This window comes from Leptopilina boulardi, unplaced genomic scaffold, assembly GCF_019393585.1.
Source record: "Leptopilina boulardi isolate dan_hultmark-lab unplaced genomic scaffold, ZJU_Lbou_2.1 LbouV2_126, whole genome shotgun sequence".
Classification (NCBI taxonomy): domain Eukaryota; kingdom Metazoa; phylum Arthropoda; class Insecta; order Hymenoptera; family Figitidae; genus Leptopilina; species Leptopilina boulardi.
In genome coordinates, this window is record NW_026137670.1 from 939,923 (window position 1) to 963,291 (window position 23,369).

The 23,369-nt window shown below is 29.4% G+C and overlaps 2 protein-coding genes across 2 annotated transcripts; one reads left to right on the forward strand and one right to left on the reverse strand.

Annotated features, from left to right (window-relative positions):
- Positions 1-595: 595 nt before the first annotated feature.
- LOC127291194 (histone-lysine N-methyltransferase trithorax) lies at positions 596-22,074 on the forward strand. The gene is made up of 10 exons (XM_051320144.1): positions 596-868; positions 2,246-3,575; positions 3,655-4,670; positions 4,768-4,938; positions 5,753-6,148; positions 6,224-10,049; positions 10,112-12,704; positions 15,898-16,060; positions 16,238-16,384; positions 16,762-22,074. Exons 1-10 carry the CDS (start codon positions 704-706, stop codon positions 16,933-16,935), a joined length of 9,981 nt encoding a protein of 3,326 aa, XP_051176101.1. The 5' UTR covers positions 596-703; the 3' UTR covers positions 16,936-22,074.
- Positions 12,862-15,672, reverse strand: LOC127291201 (E3 SUMO-protein ligase ZBED1-like). The gene is made up of 3 exons (XM_051320170.1): positions 15,312-15,672; positions 13,397-15,127; positions 12,862-13,315 (listed from the first exon to the last, which is right to left on the reverse strand). Exons 2-3 carry the CDS (start codon positions 15,114-15,116, stop codon positions 13,050-13,052), a joined length of 1,986 nt encoding a protein of 661 aa, XP_051176127.1. The 5' UTR covers positions 15,117-15,127; positions 15,312-15,672; the 3' UTR covers positions 12,862-13,049.
- Positions 22,075-23,369: the final 1,295 nt, after the last annotated feature.

A 23,369-nucleotide genomic window follows, 5' to 3' on the forward strand; every position in this document is an offset into this window, starting at 1 on the left:
ATAAAATATCTAACCTTGAATTTTTTTTTTAATTAAATGATCATCAATTATAAACATCAATTTAAATTAAATTGCATGAAGATAAAGTTCTATAAATATATACATTTTTTTCAGGTTTAATCGAAAAACAAAGAAAAATATGAAAAAAAAAATATTGTGACCCTGAATTAATATAAAAATGTGTCTGGGCATATCTCGTTAGCAATTTTAAATTGTATCTTAACATCTCTAAAAGCGCACCCTTTATATATATATTTAAAATAAGGGTTGCGCCCTCATTTGAAAAACTGACAAGTGACCTTGGAATTAAGTGAAATCAGACGTAAAAATGTTTTTGAAAGGGACCAATTTTTCGTGAGAGAGACAAAGCAAATGGCCTCAAGTCCAAGGTTATTTTCTCAGAGAGTCAATGCCGGTTGATACAAGCGATCCGCGAAACTTCTTTCACTAGTTGTTTCACTCGAGCATCGTATAATATACAGTCAGATTTTTATCCAACAAAACACGTACGTGCTTCTCTTTATTTCCCCCATTTGATAATCCGCGCGTTTGGTGTCGATGCCGAATAATTCCGAGACAGTACGAATAATACCGAGGTCCCAAGCTCCAGAATGAGTATAGGAGAGAGTGAGTGAGTAGTGCGCCTCGGCGAGTATAATCGCGTAAAATGGATTTACAATTTGATCGTTGAGAATAAGTGAACATGGGAAGGTCTAAATTTCCCGGGAAACCGCCAAAGACGGTCACCAGGAAGCGTATCAAAGTTCTCGCATGGCCAGAAGCAACTCAAAGTGATTCCATAACTGTCGCCGAGAACATCTACTACGGACTTTCCCTGTTCAATGAGACGTTTGGTGACAACGAAAAGGTAATTCGCGCCTCTCTCTCTATATGTCGCGCATATACCGCGCAAATCATAATGAACGCATCTTGTCAATTTCCAGTGATTTGTTTGACAATTGTTTTCAGATAATTGTGTTGTGAGTGTATTATAAGCGTCCAAAAAAAAGACGCATAAGGTCGTGATATTTCATCGCGAAAAAAAAACACCTTCAATTCGATTCATGTCAAATGTTAAGATCCTTATGCGAAAGGCCTCCGGACGCCGATATGGAGAATTTTATTAAATAACAGTCCTCAATTTTCTTGTTGATGAGTTGCATTTACTTGTAAAAGTACCTTTCTAATTTCTGATGCAAAAAATTCTATTTCCAAATGTTCCTAACCTCTAATGCCTTTTTGGAGCGCTCGAAAAATTGATGCTCTTTTATCGTAACAAAGGTTTTTGTTGACCTTTTGTGTACTTTGTTAGGCCCCACTTTAAATTTTTGACTGTCTTCACTTATTATTGATGTATCCACTGCATTGCTCCGAAAAGTTTCCTCCTTTTTCTCAGTGATTTGTCGTTTTGAGTATGAGGTTGTTTTTGTTTTTTTTTTTCTCCTACAAAGCGGTAATTTTGAATTTCACTATAGTGGAAAGTTTATTTTCTATCTCTTCATTTAGATTTTAATTTTAATTCGAGTTTAGAAAAATTAATGTACGAATGAAAGAATAATATTAAAATCACTATTAAAATTAATACAATGTTTAAATAATTTTTCGAAAACGTTTATAAAATTTAACATTTGTTTATTTCTAAATTTGAATTATTTTTTTTTAGTATAATTTAATTTTAGTTTGCAATTGCAAAGTTAATTATAGATAAATTTTTTTGTTTTAATTGGGAAATTTGGCAGTATCATCTATGTAAATGGCACTTTACCAATTTGTAACTAATTGTTTTTACCAACTTTATTGAATTATTCGTTTAAAGACGACTCTAAAACAATTACGTGATTTTTGGGATTATGTCGTAACTCTTATTAATAACGAGAGTGTCATAAATAAATCACTCTAATTTGTAAACAAAGGAAAGAAAGTCGATATTTTGTTAGGGTTCACAAAACATAATCTCGTGAGTAAACGAAACCCTCCACTTTAGAAAATGAGGGATTAAAAAGTTTGAGTAAATATTCCATAGGATTTATGAATTTAATCCTTATTTACTGCCTCAATTAATTTGTTTTCCTTAAACTAATGTGATTCTTCACTTTATCACCTTCATTTTCAACAATTATTTGAAAAAGTTTTTTTTTTTAATTTGAAACAAATGTTATATTTTTTTTTTTTTGATAATTTTTATATTCTGTAAAAATGTAATTGAATTTTAGATGTGAAAATATAAAGCCTTTTTTTTTTTTAGGAACATCCACCGTTTCACGGTTTCAGCAGCAAAGAGGCTAAGCTATCTGCGTCATATATAAAAACGCAACAGCAAGATGGAAAAAATAGTGCGAAGGATTCATACGAAAATCTTCCGTGTTCAAGCAGTATTGATGAGGATATTGTAAAAAATACAAAAACTTCCTCTTCTGTTAAAGAAAATCATAAAATTGATGTGCAAGAGAATAAAGATCCTATTAAGAACGAGAAAATAGAAACAACATCATCAGTAATAGTCGATAAATCCGATGAAAAACCATCATCACCATCAACAAGAGCAAATAAAAGTGGAAAAGTTGAGAAATTTTCAAATTTTATCAAAACACCTGTTTTAAAATCGGTAAATAATATTCTCGATAGACATCATCGTACCAGGCAATTGAGAAACAGTACAGCTAAACGTTTATTGCAAAAAGCAAAATCAAACAATTCAAATGCACGTGGTACTCCGGTACAATCCACCACCGATAAATCTATCAATGTACGAAAATTTGTTTTACCAATACGCAGTGCTCATTCCTCACGTGTCATCAAACCAAATAAACGATTTATCGAGGAATTAGAGGAGAAATCAACAACTGAGCACAGTGAAAATGATGCAAAACAAACGAAGAAAGCAAAAAAAGGGAAAGAGGATGAAAATTCATTGTTAAAATCAAATGAAAAAGAATCGAGGACAAAATTAAAGAAGTTAATTAATCAAAATTCTCAATCCACTGGAAAATGTAATGAAAAATCAATTGCACAAACGACATCAAGGCAAAAAATTAATAAACTAAATTCAAATGATCAACCTCTTGCGTCCCAATATCAGAAACATAATATTATTAATAATAACAATAATGGTATTCCTGCAAAAGTTCTTCCCAATGATACAATCAATATTCCAAATTCAGAGTCTTCCAGAATTCAAACAAGATCAGGAGCTCTTAATAATGCGTCCACCAGTCAAAATCCTTCCCAAAAAGTACCTGAAAATCATGAAATATCAATGCCCACTGAAGAAACAATCGAAAGTAATAATAGTCTAAAAAATTCGAAAAATAGCCACGACACTAATGATATTTCAACGAATTGTAAAACAGATACAGATCATTTTGATTCGGAAAGTTCATTATCGGAAAGTGGCAGTGAACATGGCAATAATTCCGAGGATGAACAATCCGAATGGACAGGGACAAAATTAAGTGGAGGAAAAGTGATTTTAAGAAAGGCGAGATTAAAATTAGATAACAAAACTTTGGGAGGAACTGAAGGACCTTTTTCAATGGCAAATGTTCAATGTGTCTCTAATGGAAGTCCAAATACAGGTAATGTTTTTTTTTCTTTTTAATTTAATAACTTTTTATGAAGGAATCAATTTTTATTTAAAGAAATAATTATTTTCAGGACTCACAGGAACAGTGAAATGTGGCGTTTGTGGAGCAGTAAGATTCTATCGATTTGTGAAACAAGCTCGGAAATTTGGCATCTATAGTTGTGAGTCTTGTCGAAAATTCATTAGTAAAATGATAAAACGTCAAGCTTGCGCTAAATCGACAAACAATACACTAACATGCCTTCAATGTCACAAGGGCGATGGATTGTGTTTAGTTCCACCTGTTGTAAGAAGTCAACAATGGAATCTTATGAGATGTGTTTATAAAGCACGATGTCCAGCGTGTTGGTTAAAAATGTGTCTCAAATGTTATAATATACCAGCAGTATTGCGTACAGGTTTAAATGCAATGTTACCACCATTAATGAGAGATCCACTCACAATATCATTGCCATTGTGTCTTGACGATAATGATTTACAAAATCAAAAATTAATTGGTTGCAATATGGGTTGGCCAAATGAGGATTGTTTGGAAAAGAATTTATTTAAATCGGCAATGAATTGGAATAATATGGAAATTGGACAAAAATCTAATTATCATAGTGGTGGTGCTGGTAGTCTTGGTGGTTTTTTAACAAAGAAAACAGATAAATTTGATTATCCCGCATCAGTGTCGCCAATAAAGAAACGTAAAAAGGAAAATCGAATAAAAGTACGTAAGAAAATGAAAAATCCTTCGGTTACACCGACGACGTTTAATAAAAGTCCAACGGCAGTATCAACGAGACAAAGGGTAGAATTAAAAGGACCAAGAGTGAAGCATGTGTGTCGAAGTGCTAGTGTTGCACTTGGTCAGCCAATTGCAACTTTTCCATCACCTGATTGCAAAGATGATGTTGAAGTCAATAAAATTACTCCAAAAGCACAAAAAGAAGGTGAAAAATCCGACAAAAAAGAAGAAGTTACCAGAGAAAAGGAGTCTCATAAATCTAATCAAGAGGGTCTTATTTGCAATATTAATTCCATTCCTCAATTACAACCGAAGAGAGGCAAAAATCAAAATAATTTGGCGGTGAATTTTTCCGTGGTACGTCTTTTTTTAATTCAATTTTTTGGACACTGAAAAATTTTACTTATTTAATTGAAATATTTTTTCGATATTATAATTGAAAATTAAATTTCAGGAACGATCTTTACCGAAACAGATTGTCGAAACACTTCATACTGTCTCTATTGATTTTTGGGAACAATATGATCCAGCTCAAGTTGGAGCTAAAGGATTTGCACTCATTGGCTCTGAATTATTTCACATTCCTGCCATTTGTTTTTTGTGCGGAAGTGCTGGAAGAGAACCGGTAAGAATCTTTTATAATTATATTATTAAATTTAAAAAAGAAAATTTAATTTAGAAAAATTATTTTAAAATCCTTTTAAGGAAACGATTTTTTAAAAAAGAAAATTTATATTATCAAAATAAGTATGTACCTGAAGTTATGAACATTCAAATGAACGAAAAATTTGTTTACCACTTTTTTAATTTCAAATTTTATTATAAAATATTGCTTTCTGTATTTAATAATAAATTCATTTGAACGTTTAAAACTTCAAGGTACAAAAATAATTCACATTTTCCTGTACTAATAATTTAATCAATTTTCGTTTTGCCTATACAAAATTTCAAAAATTAACAAAACAAAAAATAACTCATTTTATAAAAATTAATAAAGAATCGTTTATTTTTTAAATAATTTAATTTAAATAAAAATTAATTACAACGGATTTTTAATCAAAAAAATTGCCAATAATTTTATATAAAAGTAAACACTTTAAGCTTGATTATAATTTATCCATTTATTTACAATACATTTTTAATTACTGAAAAAATTGTATTGAATTTTTATTTTAAAAATATTTTTGGTATTCATTAAAAAATATACTAGTTTTTTAAATTTAAAATTGATTTAAAATTATTCAAATATTTTCTATTCTATTTATTATTTATTTAATAATAATAATAATTTGTAATTATTTTATTAATAATTTTATTGTATTTATTAAACAAAATTGTATTAATTAATTAATTAACGTTTTACGTTCGAGAATTATCTGGGAGTCTGTTAAAAAAAATAATAACTATTTCATTATCTAAAATTGCATTAATTTTTGCAGCTTATCCATTGTCAGTGTTGTTGCGAGCCATACCATATATTTTGCTTGGAACCAAGCGAATGGAACGCTTGTATTCAACCAAATTGGTGTTGTCCACGTTGTACAGTATGTCAGACCTGTCAACTTCGTTCTGGAACAAAATTATCCTGTATTCGTTGTCGACAATCCTTTCATTATTCATGTTTTCCAAAATCTGGTGTCAGCGCAAGATTATACAGTCCTGACAGACCGTACGTATGTCAAAGTTGTATTAAATGCAAAAGCTGTGGAAGTGAAGGGGTCAATGTTTACGTGGGAAATCTTCCATTATGCTCCATGTGCTTCAAGCTACGTCAACGAGGAAATTATTGTCCTCTTTGTCAAAGATGCTACAACGAAAATGATTTTGACACCAAGGTAAAGTTTCACTTCTCTTAAAATTATTATTTAAAAAAAAAAAAAAATTATTAATTATTAAATTTCTCTCTTCAGATGATGGAATGTAATGAATGCTCCTGTTGGGTTCACGCACATTGCGAAGGTCTTTCAGATGAACGCTATCAAATACTCAGTTATTTGCCTGACACCATTGAATTCACCTGTCGTCAATGCTCGTCAAATCCAAATTCCATTTGGCGTAATGCAATTGAAGCTGAACTCAAAACAGGATTTATAGCCGTTGTAAAAGCGTTGAGCAAAAATCGAAAAACATGCGCCGCACTTCAATGGAGTCCAAGAAAAGAATGTCTCTGTCGACCATTGACAACAATCAGGAAACTTGATTTTGACGAAAAATTCGAATCAACAAATAAAAATGGTACAATAAATGAAGATATTGATGATTCTATGACTGATAAATTAACGAGTGAATCAAATTGTAATTTCAAAGGTGAGTTAAATCGATTTAACTTTGATTTAGACGAGCAACCAATTGACGTTCCTAGACGTGGTTTACGAAGATTGAGACAAAAAATTCACACCAAGGATTGTAGTGGAAAAATGAAAAACCACAGTGAAATAAATTCAAAGGAAAGTACCGATCAAGAGAATTCAAGTGATTGTAATTGTTCGGAACAACAAATTATAACGAGACCATCGCCAACATTATTGTCGGTGAAGCAAAAAGTTAATGGCAACGAATATGGTTCACTTGCACAATTTCACTGTGATATGGAACATGTTATTAATCGTATAGGTGCTCCTGATTTATTAGAGGCTTATCACAATATTCTAAAGGAAATATTCCCCTGGTTTGATACTCTCAGTTCGTCATTGGAGATAAATCTCTTTTCAACACCTTCCAAGGAGAATCAAAATGGTTTTGATTCACCGGGAATGAAATTGGACAATAGTATTTTAGACGCATGGAAAGAAGAAATTTTAAGATCACCAAAATCAGTTACAGCAAAAACGGGAAATGTTTACAGCAATATAAATGTTGAAGATGCTAGATCTTGTTCTCTTTGTAAAGGTCTTGGCGATGGTCAAGAATTAAAAGAAGGTCGTCTTTTATATTGTGGACAAAATGAATGGGTTCATTCGAATTGTGCTCTTTGGTCTAATGAAGTTTTTGAAGAAATTGATGGTTCATTGCAAAATGTTCACAGTACAATATCGCGAGGACGTTTAATTCGTTGCAGCGAATGTGGAAAAAAAGGAGCGAGTATTGGTTGTTGTTCGAGAAATTGTAATAATACTTTTCATTATTCTTGTGCGAGGAATATGAATATGTTATTTAATGATGATAAAACGGTGTTTTGCTCTCTACACGCGGACGATTGTTCGAGTAAGAAGATTCAAAATGAAAATGATTTTTGTCTAAAGAGGCCCGTTTATGTGGAATTGGATCGAAAGAAAAAGAAATTCGCTGAACCTGATAAAGTCAAGGTGATGATTGGCTCATTGACTGTTGATTGTTTAGGAACAATATCTCCGGAATTTTCGGATGGTATTGAAAAAATCATACCCAGTGGATATAAATGTTCGAGACTTTATTGGTCAACGGTGAACCCTTTGAAAATTGTCAGGTACTATATTAGGACTTATGTTCAAGTATATGTACCAGAAGTATCCACCGATTTGGAAAATAATGTAACAATCGATCATTCGAAGGAACAACAAATTGAGGAGGAGTTAAGAATTCAGAAAATGGAATTTTTAGCCGTTAAACAAACACTCGATGCTCTTATTGATACAGTATGCAATAAAGAAGTCGATGAAAATCTTGCCGAGCAAAATAATACCGATCTTCTACCTCCCGAATTAAAGGAAGCTATTTTTGAGGATCTACCACACGATCTGTTGGATGGTATCTCTATGCAAGACATTTTTCCAAAAATGAGTATCGAAGATTTTCTAGTCATGGATTTAAAAAACGACGCGTTTTCAACTGAATTGTTGAAAGATGAAATGCTTCCAACAGAGGTTGAGGAATTGAAACTTTCTGAGAATAAGGCTTCCAAAACGGATTCAATTTTAGATTCTAACTCACAAAGTGACAGTTGGTTGGAGGCGAAAAATTCTGATCTAATGGACGATATATTTGATCCAAAGAATCAAAAACAAGGAAAAGAGATAAGACGTTCAAAATCAGAAGCAACGGGAAATGTCATTGTCAACGGTCAGAGATGTCAACGTTCTTGTTCTTTAACTTGGAGTTGTAAACTAGACAGTACTTACAATCCAACAATGAAAAGAAGAAAAGTGCCGAGAAATTCTAATTCAGTCAAATCCAATGATGCAATTATGGAACAACAAGACGATCGGAAATCAATGTTTCACGATTTGCGAATTCCTGACAGCATCATGGTGACTGTTGGTCGAACGAGTACCTCGAATATCATTTCAGAATCGGTAAGAGAACTCAAATATTGTGTTGATGATGCCAGTAGTATCAATTGCAGACTCTTGCCATCAAAGGACGAAACGAAAGATCATAAAAATCTCCTATGGCACTCGAGACAACAGCCGAGGATAGTGCAAGTTGATGGTCCAGCTGATGCAAGCAGTGCCAGCGAATGCAGCTCTCCCGAGTACAATCTTGAAGAGAGAATCCTTCCAAATTGCCCCTCAATGCCCCAACTTGACGGAGCCAATGATGACACATCACAGGACAACAAATTGGAAGCAAAAGAAATCAAAATCCAATCAGACGATGCAAAAGACATTCTGAAATCGAGATTACAAAGGATTTTCGAATTCAGTGAGATAGAATCAAGGAAAAAACTCACTGAGCAAGAAATCTCTAAAAATGCATTTTCTCTGAAAATCCCTCAACTCGACGGTGCTGATGATATTTCCAGTGATGATGAATGCATAAATTCGCAAATTAATCACGAGATCAATCAATCAATTCCAGAAGTGATTACAGAAGAACTCGGTGATCAACCAGTCAAATGTAAACGTTGCCAATGCACTTATCGAACTCTAGACAGTTACAATCGTCATTTGACAAATTGTGACATTATGACAACAAGTGACAGCGATTCAGAAACAATGGATAATAAATTAGCATCACCGGATTCAACATTTTCCATGTCACCGCAATTTGCATCAATGTCACCATCCGAGGGTCATACACTTCTATCCGAATATCCCGATATGCAAGTGACATCACCATTGGAAGCATCAGTTCCTTCACCTCATCCCAATATGCAAATTGAACCAATTGCACAGGCAATTATCACTCCACAAATGCATACTCACGCAACTGTGGAAACTGTTCATCAAACAGTATTAACTTCAAATGACATGATTGTACAAACTCAATATACAAGAACAACAACAACACTTCCAAATTCTTCAGTTGTACCATCAGAGAACGGTGTTCAAATCACCGAAATTCCAAGTTCAGATTCAAATGATTTAAATCCCATGAATCCTTCGACGGAAACAATAACCAATTTTTCCCCACCAATTCCCACTCAACCATCAGTGAAGGCTCCAAAGGTAAAATCACCTAGAGCTCCAAAACCAAGAACTAAAACTGTTCGGGCACCAGTTGTACGAAATTCTGGACAATCGTCAATTAGATGTCAAGCGATGCAAAATAATCCACAAATGATACAATTGCAACAATCACAAAGGCAGGCGGCAACTGCACCAACAGTTATTTTACAACAGGTCGCACCTCAAAGTCTCATGTCAGCATACGTTGAAACTTTACAACAACAATCGGGACAAAATTTGCAATACATTGCCGCAATTGGTGGTCAACATGAAGCGGCATTTAAACCTCAATTTATCGCCACTAATCAATTGGTTCCTGGTTCGTACATACAGACAACGCCTGATAATTTATTAGCTCTACAGAATGGTGGTAAGTAATTTTTATCACAATGATAAATAATGATAATGATAATAATAAATTCACATTTCTAGGTATTTCGGTGCTTCCAAGTGTCCAATTGGCTCAACCTCAACCAACAGTTTTGGGAACAATTATCCAACAGCAGCCAAGTGCAATTCAATGCGGAGTAATATCCTCGGAGCAATTGGTTCTAAGTTCAACTCCCACTTTGGAAATGTTCACCGATTCCACTGGAAGTATGTTTGTATCAAGCCAACCAATGTATTATGGCTTGGAAACAATTGTCAGCAACACGGTGATGTCATCAAGTCAATTTGTCGCCGGTACAGTACCTCAAGTTTTAGCCAGCAGTTATCAAACGACAACACAAGTATTTCAAGCTTCAAAACTCATGGAGCCAATTGTTGACGTTCAAGCAGTGTCAGCAATGCCAAATGTCCCAACAGTGCAAGCAGTTCAAGGCGTTCCTGGAATGGCTGGCAGTTATGTTGTCGTCAATCAACCAGCTTCTTTAACAGACACAATTTCAACACCTCAATTGAGCGTATCAACGAATCCCGAACCTAATTACACACCCGTTGCGTGTACAAATCTTTCATCAACAATAACCCCAACACAATCTATCGAATCAGTAAGAACTTCAGTTGGACCAATTCTAGAATCATCAGTCAGACCAATTCACAATCTTGAAACAACATCCTCCATTAGACCTATTCTCGATGAATCAATTCAAAATTTCGAAACATCAATTGTCGATATAAATAATTCATTAAAGCAAATGCCAACAATTCCAAGAGTAGCGGTTCGACCAAATCCAATGAATCCATCAGAAAATGATCCATGGAAAATTACTGAACCAATTCTTGCCAATGAGCAACCAATTAACAACAGTATTCGGCCTTATTTTGATTCAAAACACGTGTCACAAAACACAAGCATGATTAAATCGAGCATATCAAGCAAGATTCCTCCCTTGCATAATCATTGCACTCATAGAAATATTGTAAATAAATGTAATGATGTAAATAGTGTGCATAGTAACTACAGTAGCTCGCTAACAAATAACAATAGTAATTGTAATAATTTAACATTAAATAATAGTCCAGTTATCTCAAACCCCAGTGCACAGAATAAAATAATGACATTTAATACCCGACCAATGAACAGGGTTCTACCGATGCAAGCTGTCACGCCTAAATTAGAATCCATAAAACAAAACCAAAAGTCTGATATTGTGGAAGAGCCTACAAAACCCGAAATCAAATCAATTGAGACTGAAAAAATCGATTTACCACCCAAGGAAATTTCTCCGATTATTAAACCTGAGATTAAATTAAAAATCAATAATTTGGAAATGATCGTCGATGCAACTGGTGAAAATTTCAAATTACTGGAAGAATTCGAAGAGAATGATAAACAAATATTCAAAGAAAATTTCAGGGAAAATCTCAAAGAAAACAATATAATCAGTCTAAAAGAGAATGTCAAGAAAAATATCAACGAGAATATCAAGGAAACATTCACTGACAATATCAAGGAAAGTCTTAAAGAGAACGTCAAAGAATTTGCTAATGATACACTAATAAAAGAAAATCTAAATGAAAATCTAAAAGAAACGATAAAAGAAAACACAAGAGAAACTATTAAAGAAATTAAGGATAACGTACGAGAGAGTATAAAAGAAATAAAAGAATACGTAAGGGAAAATATCAAAGAAATGAAAGGCACTATTAAAGAAATAGCAAAAGTAAATATGAAAGAAATAGCAAAGGAAAATATAAGGGAAAATATAAAAGAAAATGTAAAAATCAAGGAGAATATTAAGCGTGAAAAAGATAATGTTAAAGAGAAAAAGGACAAAAATGAAAGTATGAAAGAAAATTTAAAAAATAAATCCGATATTGAGCCCAAAGAAAAATCACCATCATCATTGAAAATTGTACTACAAAAACAATTACAAGATGGTTCTTACAAAATTACACACAATTTAACAACCACAAATCAGAAAAAATCGATTCCACAACCACAAAATCAGTTACAACTTTTACCAATCAAAACATTTACATTAAAAACAAATGCCCTTAGCGAAAAAACTGTATCAACAAATAATAATCTAAATTTCGTGAAAATTAAATCACCACCAATAGCCGTGAAAAAACCGAGACTTGCGTCAAAAAATGCAGTGAAAAACTCAAAACAACAACCACCACCACCAACAATTGTACAGCAAAAGAAAAAATTAACAGTACCAAGTCTTATGTATGAAATTAAGTCACAAGATGGTTTTACACATACAGCATCATCGATGAGTGAAGTTTGGGAAACTGTATTTCAAGCTGTTCAAAATGCACGTAAAGCTCATAATTTACCGCCATTACCTCATAATCCATTGACGGAAAATCTTGGATTGGAAAATAATGCAACTGTCTATTTGGTGGAACAATTGCCCGGTGTTAATAGATGCACAAAATATAAACCAAAATTCCATAATTTAACACCACCAAAGCCAGGTGAAGGTGATGGGGATTTATTGACGGAATGTATTAATGGAGCTGCACGCGCTGAACCATTCAAGGAGAGAAAAGTTCACGATGTCTTTAGTTGGCTTGCTTCGAGGCATCGACAACAACCAAAGCTGATTGCAATCACAGAAAATGAATCCAGGTATTTATATCTACAATATTCTAAAACTTTTTCTTAATAATTTCAACTTCAACTCTTCCGATAATTCAATTATTTTTTTTTTTAAATATTTTTCGAAAATTCAATTATCTGAAAAATTAAAAGTTATTTTTGAAAACGTCATAAAATTAAAAAATAGTTTTATTTTACAAAAAGATATATATTTTCCTTTATTAAATAATTTTTTTTTACATTTATATTAATTATAAACAATTTTGTCTTTTTTTGATGAAGTTTTTTAACAAACAAACAAAAAATAATACAACTGAAAGTATATTTAAATATAAAAAACTTAATAAGAAAAAATTTAAGTGAAATAAATTTCTATTATATTGAATTATAGAAATAGTGTAAATAATTTAAATCAATGACGGTGCATGGTTTCATATCTGCTGATCGATTATTCAATAGATTTTTTGCTGGTTCGAAAAATTTTTCCGAATAACGTTTTGTTGCTGGTATGCATAAATATTTTTTTGCCATACATGCCAATTTTGGAAATTTCACCGCCTTTTGTTTCCACCACATCAAAAGATCACTATTATTACATTGTTTTGACATCAGATAATTGAAAATTTCATCATTTTTTCCATCTGCAAAATAAATTATTTAGATATTAAATTTTTTTTTCCATAATATTATAAATTTAGTATATTTTAAATTTAATTATTTACCATCTTCTTGATTTTCCAGCCACTGATGAAAATGTATTTTCCTCCTTTTTTCCGGTGGTTCATTATCGGCCAATGGATCTTTCTCTTCTTCCTCTATCACAGAATCCATTTGATTTAATTCAGTTTGCAATTGTTGCATAAATTGAACACGCTCAAGATCAGAGAGCATTTTCATTTTTCTCACCGATGACCATAAAAATGTTGCAACTTTGTGTCGATAATTTATTGGATATAATGATTTTAATATCTCAATTGTACGTGCTTTCATTATTTTAATTGTCACATTGTCATTGGCTCTTTCAGCGCAGAAATTCATTATTTTTCTATACCACAATAAAACTAAATGAATATTTGGTTTATGATCATCAATCAAATCTTTGATAACTTCATTGAATAATTGTAAAAATTTCACTAAATCATCGGCAATTGCTTTATTAAATTTGACAAACCAATCTTCTGTTCCTTTCACTAATTTAACAATTTGATTATAATTTTTAACAATAATATTAAGTGACTGAAGATGTTCTTGCCAGGTTTCATTTTTGTGAAGTGGCAATTGTTGCTTTAAACGTAATGATAAACCTGATTGATTCATAAATTTTACAAAATTACTTAAACCTGATAGTATTTGATAAATTTCTGATGTTTCTGTTCTTGTGAATTCACTATAAAGAACATTATTGATGATGTTATTTAGAGAATTTTCAACACATGGAATATGATTAGGGATTATTGAATTTGATTGTTCCTCCATTTTTTGTTCGGATACAATTGTAATTAATTTAATTGCATTTAATGGAGCACCAAGACGAATGAATTTTTGTATAATTTCATTTAAAATTTCATGATATTTCTTTTTATTTTCTGAATTGAATACGGTGAACATTAAACTGCTATTAAATTCCCATTTCTCGTCAATATGATGAAAAACAACATTTGTATATGAATGACCGGTACAATTATCAATCCACGTGTTCAAAGAAATAGCACCCTCTTCTTTTTGAATATTTGGCAAAATTGATGAAAATAATTCTTGCCTCGCTATATGAACTTCCTGTGATATTTGTATAAATAATGTATTTTGATCAGGCATTAAATCTTCAATTCTCGTTGGTCCTAATTTTGCACCGATATTAATTAAATTTTGTGCCAATTTCTCAAAACCAACACCTTTAAGTACGGTTAATGGTTGTAAATCCATTGCACAAAAATCGACACACGCTTTTAATATAATTGAAAGACAATGTTTATTTGGATTTGTTGTTACAATATTTTTCTTTATACACGAGTGTCGTAATAATTGTGACGTACCCGTTGTTGTACCAACGTATTTTTGAATAAATTCACAAATTTTACATTGTACATATTCTGTTTTTGCACCGGTATCTGCTTCAACAATTATTTGAAATTTTTTCCATGCCTCACTTCTACCGCCTGATTTTTGTTCTAATATATAAATACCGGCGTCAATTTTTTTCTTAACTTCTTCGATTTTTTTTACTTTTATATATTTACGTGCTGCACGTAATTTTTCCAAACTTTCATGATCATGTTCCTCGAGTTCAATCTTTTGAAATACTTCTTCTGTTTTTATTGTTTCTTTATTGTTGTCAGTTAATATCTTTAAAATTTTCTCATCAATTTCATTGTCGTCTTCTTCATCTGATGGCAATTCTTCCTTGATATCAACCGCTTCGTAATTAGTTATAAATGATGCCATAGTAAATTTATCTATATCGCAAAATAATTGAAAAATCATTAGGATTAATTACGATAAATTAATCGATTAATATTTATTTATCATAGAAAATTTATATTCTATTTTAATTTCAAAATATTCTCTCAAAAAAGAATATGAAATTAAAATTTGCAAAATAAGCTTTAATTTTATTGATATTATTTTTGGCATACGTACTTTATTGCAAATTGTGTAAATATCCTCGTTCTTCTCGTGAATCAATATATTTATGTTGTTATATTCATTTATTAAAATAATCTTCTTCGAATTATTGATAAATTAAATAAATTCAATGTTGACTGATTCTATATGATAATTTTATATAAATGAAGAACAATGAATATTTTGATCGACGCCATATGTACAACGTAAAATCACTGAAATGACGCCTTGTTCACTATATCCGAATATTGTCCGATATAAAAGAATTAGAACCGAAGTGATCCGAAAGAGACCGAATGGACAGACTTTCGCCCGAACTTACAACAGCATTAAGGGTATTCTATAACTGACAAGAATGTAAAAAGTTCAAGTTCAATCTACAATGAATCAACACACAAGGTCATATTGAATTTTTAGAAAATTTATTTTCTATGTAAAAAAAAAATATTTAAATATATATTTAAATATATATTTAAATATATATGTAAAATTTATAATCATTTATAATTTTATTTATTTGAATTTAATTTATTTTAAGCCCAGCTGAAGAAAAAATTAATTAATTGTAGAATTTTTTTTACATAAATTATTTTATTTGCAGAAGAGCAGCTAGCACAAATCTGCCAATGGCGATGAGATTCAGAATTCTTAAGGAAACATCAAAGGAATCAGTTGGCGTTTATCATTCACACATTCATGGCAGAGGACTCTTTTGTTTACGGGACATTGAAGCTGGAGAAATGGTCATTGAGTATGCCGGAGAAGTAAGTTATAAAAATTAATTTCAAAAATTAACTTTCCTTTCTACAATGAGTTGTAAATTGTAATAAAATAAATCATTTAATATTATTATATAATACAAAACAAATCGAAGTAATTATTTAAATTATAATCCCATTAAATATCAATTGAAAATAATTATTATTTTCTTACTTTAATAGGTAATTCGAGCTTCCCTAACGGACAAGCGTGAAAAATATTACGACAGCAAAAACATTGGATGCTACATGTTTAAAATAGATGATCATCTCGTTGTTGATGCTACTATGAAAGGAAATGCAGCAAGGTTTATTAATCATTCGTGCGAGGTAATAATCTTTTTTAAATCACACACTCAACATTTATTAGGTGTTTTTTTTTTCCTCATGAATCAATTATATATCTTTCATTCATTTTATTTATTGAATGAAACATCTGAATATATATTGACGTTGATTTTTGTTTTCATTAAGTAAAATTAATTAATACTTTTGATCTCTAATTTTCTCAATGAACTTCTGATTCTAATTACACAGTTTTTTTTTTCATTCAATCTTTTTTTTCCTCATTATTCACGATTTGTTTCTATTGAGTAAAAGTAATTATTATTATTTTTTTGTACATATTTGTAATTCTGTTTTTATTTTTATAGAACTAATTTTTCATTTTTCTTGACACTTCTTTAACAAGTAATGATTTATTTCAGCCGAATTGTTATTCACGAGTGGTTGACATCCTAGGTAAGAAACACATTTTAATTTTTGCTCTACGCCGCATCGTTCAAGGAGAAGAGCTGACGTACGACTACAAATTTCCATTCGAGGATATTAAAATACCGTGTACCTGCGGCTCTCGCAGATGTCGTAAATACCTCAATTGAGACTGCGTAAAAATTTTTTTTTTTTTAGTCTAAGAACGCGATTGGGCACAAAAAAAAGAAGCAATGAAATATGCTGACATTGAGTGCGTTTTTGAGACAGAATTTCAGTTATTATATTAAATCGTTATTAATTTAATCGGCGATGATATATTTTCAGAGATGACAGCTTTTTTATTACTAAAAAAAAGGCATAAGGGGATTAAATGGGAGGGAGAGAGAGAGAAATGAAATATCTATAGATTTATAGTTACATAGAAGGCCAGATATACATATTTACGTTGAAAAAGCATTGTTGTAATGTTACCATATAATTTTTTGGTTAACATAACTATGCTTTATGGTTGATTTAAGGAGAATACTTATATATATATATAGCAATAACCCTATTACAGATTTTCTGCTTTCGCTCTAGAAACAATGTGCAAATCGCTAAACTTAGTTTCATTACGAATTTATAAAAATCTCGTTGCACTTTTGTCCCCCCCCCCCCCACTAGCGAGGCTTTCTCTACAAAATATATTATTAGCACTTTATTCCAAGTGAAAGAAAATTATGTTAATTATTCGAAATTTAGTTTGTTTTCGTTTATTTTTTTATTTACGTGAATTAAAAGTTATTAATATTAAAAATTAATTAATCGAATAAGCAAAATTTAATTGACATTTATTAATATTATTAAGAAATGTTTTGAGTTTAATGTGAAAGTACTATAAAAATTCAAACTTGTTTTATTATAAACAAGTTATTATAGTCTATTTTTTTTTAATTGCATAAAATCAATTTATGCAGATTTTTCATTAATTTCTAAGTTTTAATTTATTTTTATAATTTTCATTATAGTTATTTTTATTTTATTATTTATTATTTTATATTATTATTATTTTCGCCGGTATTTTATTCAATGAAATCGAAAAATACCACAAAAATATTATTAGTCTTCCAAAAGAATAGAAATTTCTTTTATTTTTTATATCTATTTTTTTAGAACTAAAGCAATGCAATTGTATTAGTTTGAAAATTATTTTTTTTTTAATTTCTTTTTATAAAAGATCAAGATTGACTTTATTTTACATATTAAGAAACATTTTTTTCGTTTGTTTTTTGACCAAAAAAAAGACAAGAAAAAAATAATTCTGTTTTTTTTGAGTAATTATTTTTAAAAAAAAAATACTTTTGAAAGCCGAAGATTAAATAAATATTGAGATTTATTTTATGAAGATATATAATATCTATATTTTTTTTTTTTAGAAATATATTCATTAAATAAAAAAAAGTGATTTTTTTCAAGATTTAAAATCAGGAAAAAAGAATTTGTAATTTGGAATAAAGTGCTGGAAAATTACTTTTATAGAACACTCTGTGTATTGCTTTAGGCTGAATTATCAAACTCTCTTTGTAAAATATTATGTAATTGTTAGAGTGTAGGGATTGTCTCGATATAAATTAGTACAGTAATGAATTTTTAAACATTAAAACTACCTAGAATGATATAAATATAAAAAAATATATATATATGTTCTAATGAGATGAGGATTGAGAGAATGAAAGGCATGAGAGGAAAAATAAGCTACTTTGGCAGATATTGATGAAAAAAAAGTCAAATATTGTGACATTATCAATGGATAAAAGAAAGTCAAAATAGCGAGCTTTATAATTATCTCGCGATATAGGACTTTCGATTTCCATTTATGTGCGTTAGATATCGCATGCAATATTGCACGCGTTACGCAAAACAATTATTTCATGTGGAACTTGGTGTGAATCGCATAAAGCGTGGATTTTAATACTTTTATTATTATAATTATTATTATTATTACAAATTTCTAAACTCTATTCTCATGTTACGTCACAGTGCTTCCACTCTGATGAAAGCATTCATGCTTACTTCTTTATTCCATTAATTTTCAATGATAACGTGATTCGTTTCCTTTTATTTTTTAATTAATTAAGCAATTTATTTTTTTAAATTAAATTATTTTTTACTGCTAATTGTCGCGAAAGCTTTAGAAACTAGATTGTCACGCCATTCAATATTTTTCTATAATAATATATATTTTTTACTGCAAAATATTGTAAGAACACTTTAAGCTGTGCAAAAAAAAGGGCGATAAAATCGCAAAAAAAAAAAAATTAATTAACTTCAAAGAACGAATATAAAAATTGAAGTTTTTTGTATTACGAACGAGAAAGAATTTGAATTTGTTTTTATTTTTTACACGCAATTTCAAAAAAAAATTTTTTTTTGAGAAATATTGTTATTTTTCTCGTTTGTATTCAAGATGAAATGATGCGCGAAATAAAGGGAGAGAAGAAAAAAAATTTTTTTGATTGATTATTAAAATTAATATTAATGTCCGTTTGAAATCTTCCTGGTGATAAGAAATCAAAGAAAAAAAAAAGTCTTTTAGAATAGTAAAAAGAAAAAAAAAAGTGAGGATATTGACGATTTATCGTGAATAACGGTACTGAATCTGTGAGATGAAATTTTGCCTTAAATTTTTTAATTCTATCTATACGTTTTAATCCAGTGATAAGCTTAATAAGGAAACGTGTCGAAGACTTTTTTAGCTCCTCAACTCGTTAATGAAAAAAAAAAATTGTCTTTCTAATTATTTATAATAAAAAAAAAAAAATAATAATCCATAGGATATACAATATAAATAAGGAAACGAAAGTATTTCGAATGACACAATTTATCAATTTCTGCCGAGGTAGTCCTCCCGTTAATCTGGTGCTCCCTGGACACCGTCAAGTGCACTTTTCAAATGAAAAATAAAAAAAAAAAAATAATAATAAAAATTAAAAAAAAAGAAATAATAACAATGGCCTAGATAATAAGAGATAGTAGATCAATGCAGAAGTGTTTGATAATAATTAATAGGGAAGGTTATTTCGATAGTAGAAATGAAGATTGTCGATTGCGATTTATTTAACGGAGTAATATAAAAAAAAAAATTGATTGAAATGATGGCGGGAACGTACGCCATTATTATTTTTTGTTTGTTTAATCGGCCTGGTTTGGTACAAATTGTGTATGATGAGTTGTAAAAAGTAAATGAGAGAGGAAAAAAACAGAAAAAAAAAAATTGTAAACTAGTTCTGGTCACGAGAAATTGCCATTTTTTTAGGTATTTTGATTCTTTTCTTTTTTAAATGTATAATTAATTCTAATCGATGATTATATTCTATAACGTGCAGATGAATTATTGTTAATATAATGATAATTAATATTATAATTTGTAAAAAAAAAAAATGATATGAATTAAGGAAGGTAATTACTTGAATATATAAATAGAAATGTTAGATATTTTATTGATATTTATTGATTACAGTCGAATTTTGAGATAGGTGAAAAAATATTTTTTTTTTTTATTATTAATATTATATAAATGGAGGCGATATAAAAAAAAACCCTTTGCGCAAATGTCAATCAGCGAGTATTTTTTTATTTTATTTTATTTTATTTTTTTTGCTTAAGGGAAGCGTATTTCACAGAAATTACTTTTTAATTTGAGCATTTATTTTTTTTATATCAAAGAACTGTAAGTTGTTAAAGGGAAACAAGTTCACGAGCCAGTGAGTACAAGAGCTAATTATATACATGAATATTTTCTGTAAGGCACGCGTCCCTTTGTAGTAGGTTTTTTTTTTTATTTATAATTTGAAGAGGAGCGTACGTGTACTAGCGATTTCGAGATAGAGTACAGAATTGCTTTATAATTCCTTGCTTAACGAATATTTTTCTTGTTGAGTCTTAAGTATCTCCTGAATCTCTCATTGCTACACTTTAGTAGAGTGAGAATTTTCTAGTATTGCACTACAGCCCACACGACTATTATTATTAATTAAAACTACGCATAGATAATTAGTAATCATTGCTCGCTCGTGTACACGTCGGTAATTTTTTTTTTTTACACGCTCGTATTATTTTCTTCTTTTCTGTCTTGTTTTCTATTCTAGTTTTTCTTTCTTTTTGTTCTTTTTTCTATTTTCTTTTTAACGCGACCTGAACTTTCTTTATAATTATCCTACTGCTAAATAGGGATTTTTTTGTACAATAATTTTAACAGCGAACAAATTTCTAATTCCCTCGAAAGGGAAATATTCTTCTCCGTAGTTTATAGATTTATTATTATTATTATTATTATATATATATATATATACTTTAGATGAAGAATCGCTTTTTAAGAAACGCAATCGTAGTCAGTTTTCAAATTAATTATCAAAATCTTCTGTCAGCATTGAAAAATTCAAAGTATATAGATTTATATTCGAGATGTATAAGAGTGAATAGGAATGAATAATGAGAGAGTAATTTAAAAAAAAAAAAAAGATGATAAAGAGGGAGAAACGACTTTTAAGGAATTAAAATTGAAATATAAAACGCTTCTTGACACACGTGTAAACATACTACTATCGTAATTTCTAGAGAAAAATATTGTAGAATATTTAATAATTAATATTGTATTCGTTTTTTGGAGAAAAAGATTACTAATGAAAAAACGACGAAGACGACAAAACCGAATGACGTAGAAAGGGGGATAAATAAAAAAAAAAAAAAAAAAAAAAAAGTTAAAAAATTGTCTGTGATTATCAGTCATAATAATCTTTAGGTCAACATATTTTTTAGAGAATATTTTTTAGAAAATTACAAAATTTATGATATATATCCCTATTATTGATATGATATTGGATCAAACGTGCTACGCATAATATTATACAATATATAAAATTTGGAAAAAAAAAAAATAAAACTATATATGACTAGTTGAGACCGATGGCTGTTGTAAAATATTCAGTGTTTGGACAAATAACTATTGAAACTTATTTAATAATAACAAAACTAATATCAATGACATACTAATATTAATGATTAAAAAAAAAAAAAAAAAAAAAAAAAAATATTGCATATTAGTAGCATTTTTAACTCTGCGTTTCTGCATATTCACCGAGAGAATGAAAGAAAGAAAAAGAAAAAAAAATAGGCCATATAGGGAAATTATTGTAGATCGCATAAAACAAAAAAAAAATGAGTCACGAGGAAATGTATAATTACGCAATGGGATATCATTGGACATTATAAAGGCACTCGACACATTTCTTTTTTTTTTTTTTTTTTTTTTTTTGTTCTGTGGCAAATCAATACACACACTCTCTATAAAATAATTATTGTAATACATTATTTCAGAAGATATTATGCGTAACGCAATAGCAGCTTCACGTCACACAATTACGTATATACACACAATCACACTATGTCCATTGCCCATGTTTTGTAATTAAATGTTTTGTTAGTATTATGTGAGACATTAACAGAATAAAACACAAGTGGAAAGAAAAGAATAATTGTCCTCTTCTTTTAAATCTCACGATTTATCAAATATTTTTTTTTATGTGTTCTCTAAATCCTAGTAATCATTGAAAAAATTTTATTCTAAAAAATGGAATAATATTTTATATAATTAATTAAATTAAAATACTTAATTTTTTTTTTTTTTCTTTAAGAAATTTCAGTGAAAAATATTTTTAAATTAAAAATAAAAAATTAAACAAAATTAAAAATAAATTGTAAAATAAAAAAAGAAGAAAAAGTTTAATATGTTTTCAAGGGAGCGTGAAAAATAAAATGACTCTGTCCGAGATATATTGCATTTTGTTTAATATGTATATCGTCAGTTCGCAATTAGTTTAAGCATATTATCTCTTTGTTCTCACAGTTGAGTACATCGATACAAGAACGCATCTGTATATATTGTAGTACTATATATGTGAATGCAATACATAAAAAAAAGAAAAAAAAAAGATCGAATCCATTACAGAGAGTTACAGATCAAGTTTATTTGTTTCTCTTTGTATTAGTTTGCATAATAATTATTTTTTTAATTGATATAAATTCTCATTAGATAAAAATTTGTCCTATAAGTGATTAATTTCGAGAATTAAATTTATTGAATTTTTTTAAATCAATTTTTTTGCAGAAAATAAATATTTAAATATTATTAATTTAATATTATTATTATTTTTATTAATTAATTAATTAATTAATAATTATTAATTAATATTAGTTAAATATTTTGTGAAATATTTAATTTAATTTAATGAATTACATTTTTTTCAAATAAATTAAGTAATTTTTAATTAATTCTAATTAATTAATTTTAATTAGTTAATCAACATTTTTAATCAAAAAAAAAAAATTGTGAAAATGTAATAAATTTTTCCTTGAATTTTGAAAATTTCAATAACCTTCGATATGTATCTTAGATTTTTATCAATGAAATCTCTTTATTCAAAAGTATGACGTTCTTTGTAAGAGACAATTTGCATAACAAAAGTATCATGAAACAACTAATTTCAATTAAAATACATGCCTGATTCCTTTGTCTTTTAATAATTTACTAGCAAAATTACACGCGCGCAAGCGCGCGTCCAAC

What these genes read in the sequence shown, in the direction of transcription:
- LOC127291194 (XM_051320144.1), top strand. Translation starts at nt 704, where the DNA reads ATGGGAAGGTCTAAATTTCCCGGGAAACCGCCAAAGACGGTCACCAGG. An exon ending in TAATGGAAGTCCAAATACAG is followed by an intron (nt 3,576 to 3,654) that starts GTAATGTTTTTT and finishes AATTATTTTCAG; the next exon opens with GACTCACAGGAACAGTGAAA. An exon ending in TTATTAATCATTCGTGCGAG is followed by an intron (nt 16,385 to 16,761) that starts GTAATAATCTTT and finishes GATTTATTTCAG; the next exon opens with CCGAATTGTTATTCACGAGT.
- LOC127291201 (XM_051320170.1), bottom strand. Translation starts at nt 15,116, where the DNA reads ATGGCATCATTTATAACTAATTACGAAGCGGTTGATATCAAGGAAGAA. An exon ending in GCTGGAAAATCAAGAAGATG is followed by an intron (nt 13,316 to 13,396) that starts GTAAATAATTAA and finishes TTTATTTTGCAG; the next exon opens with ATGGAAAAAATGATGAAATT.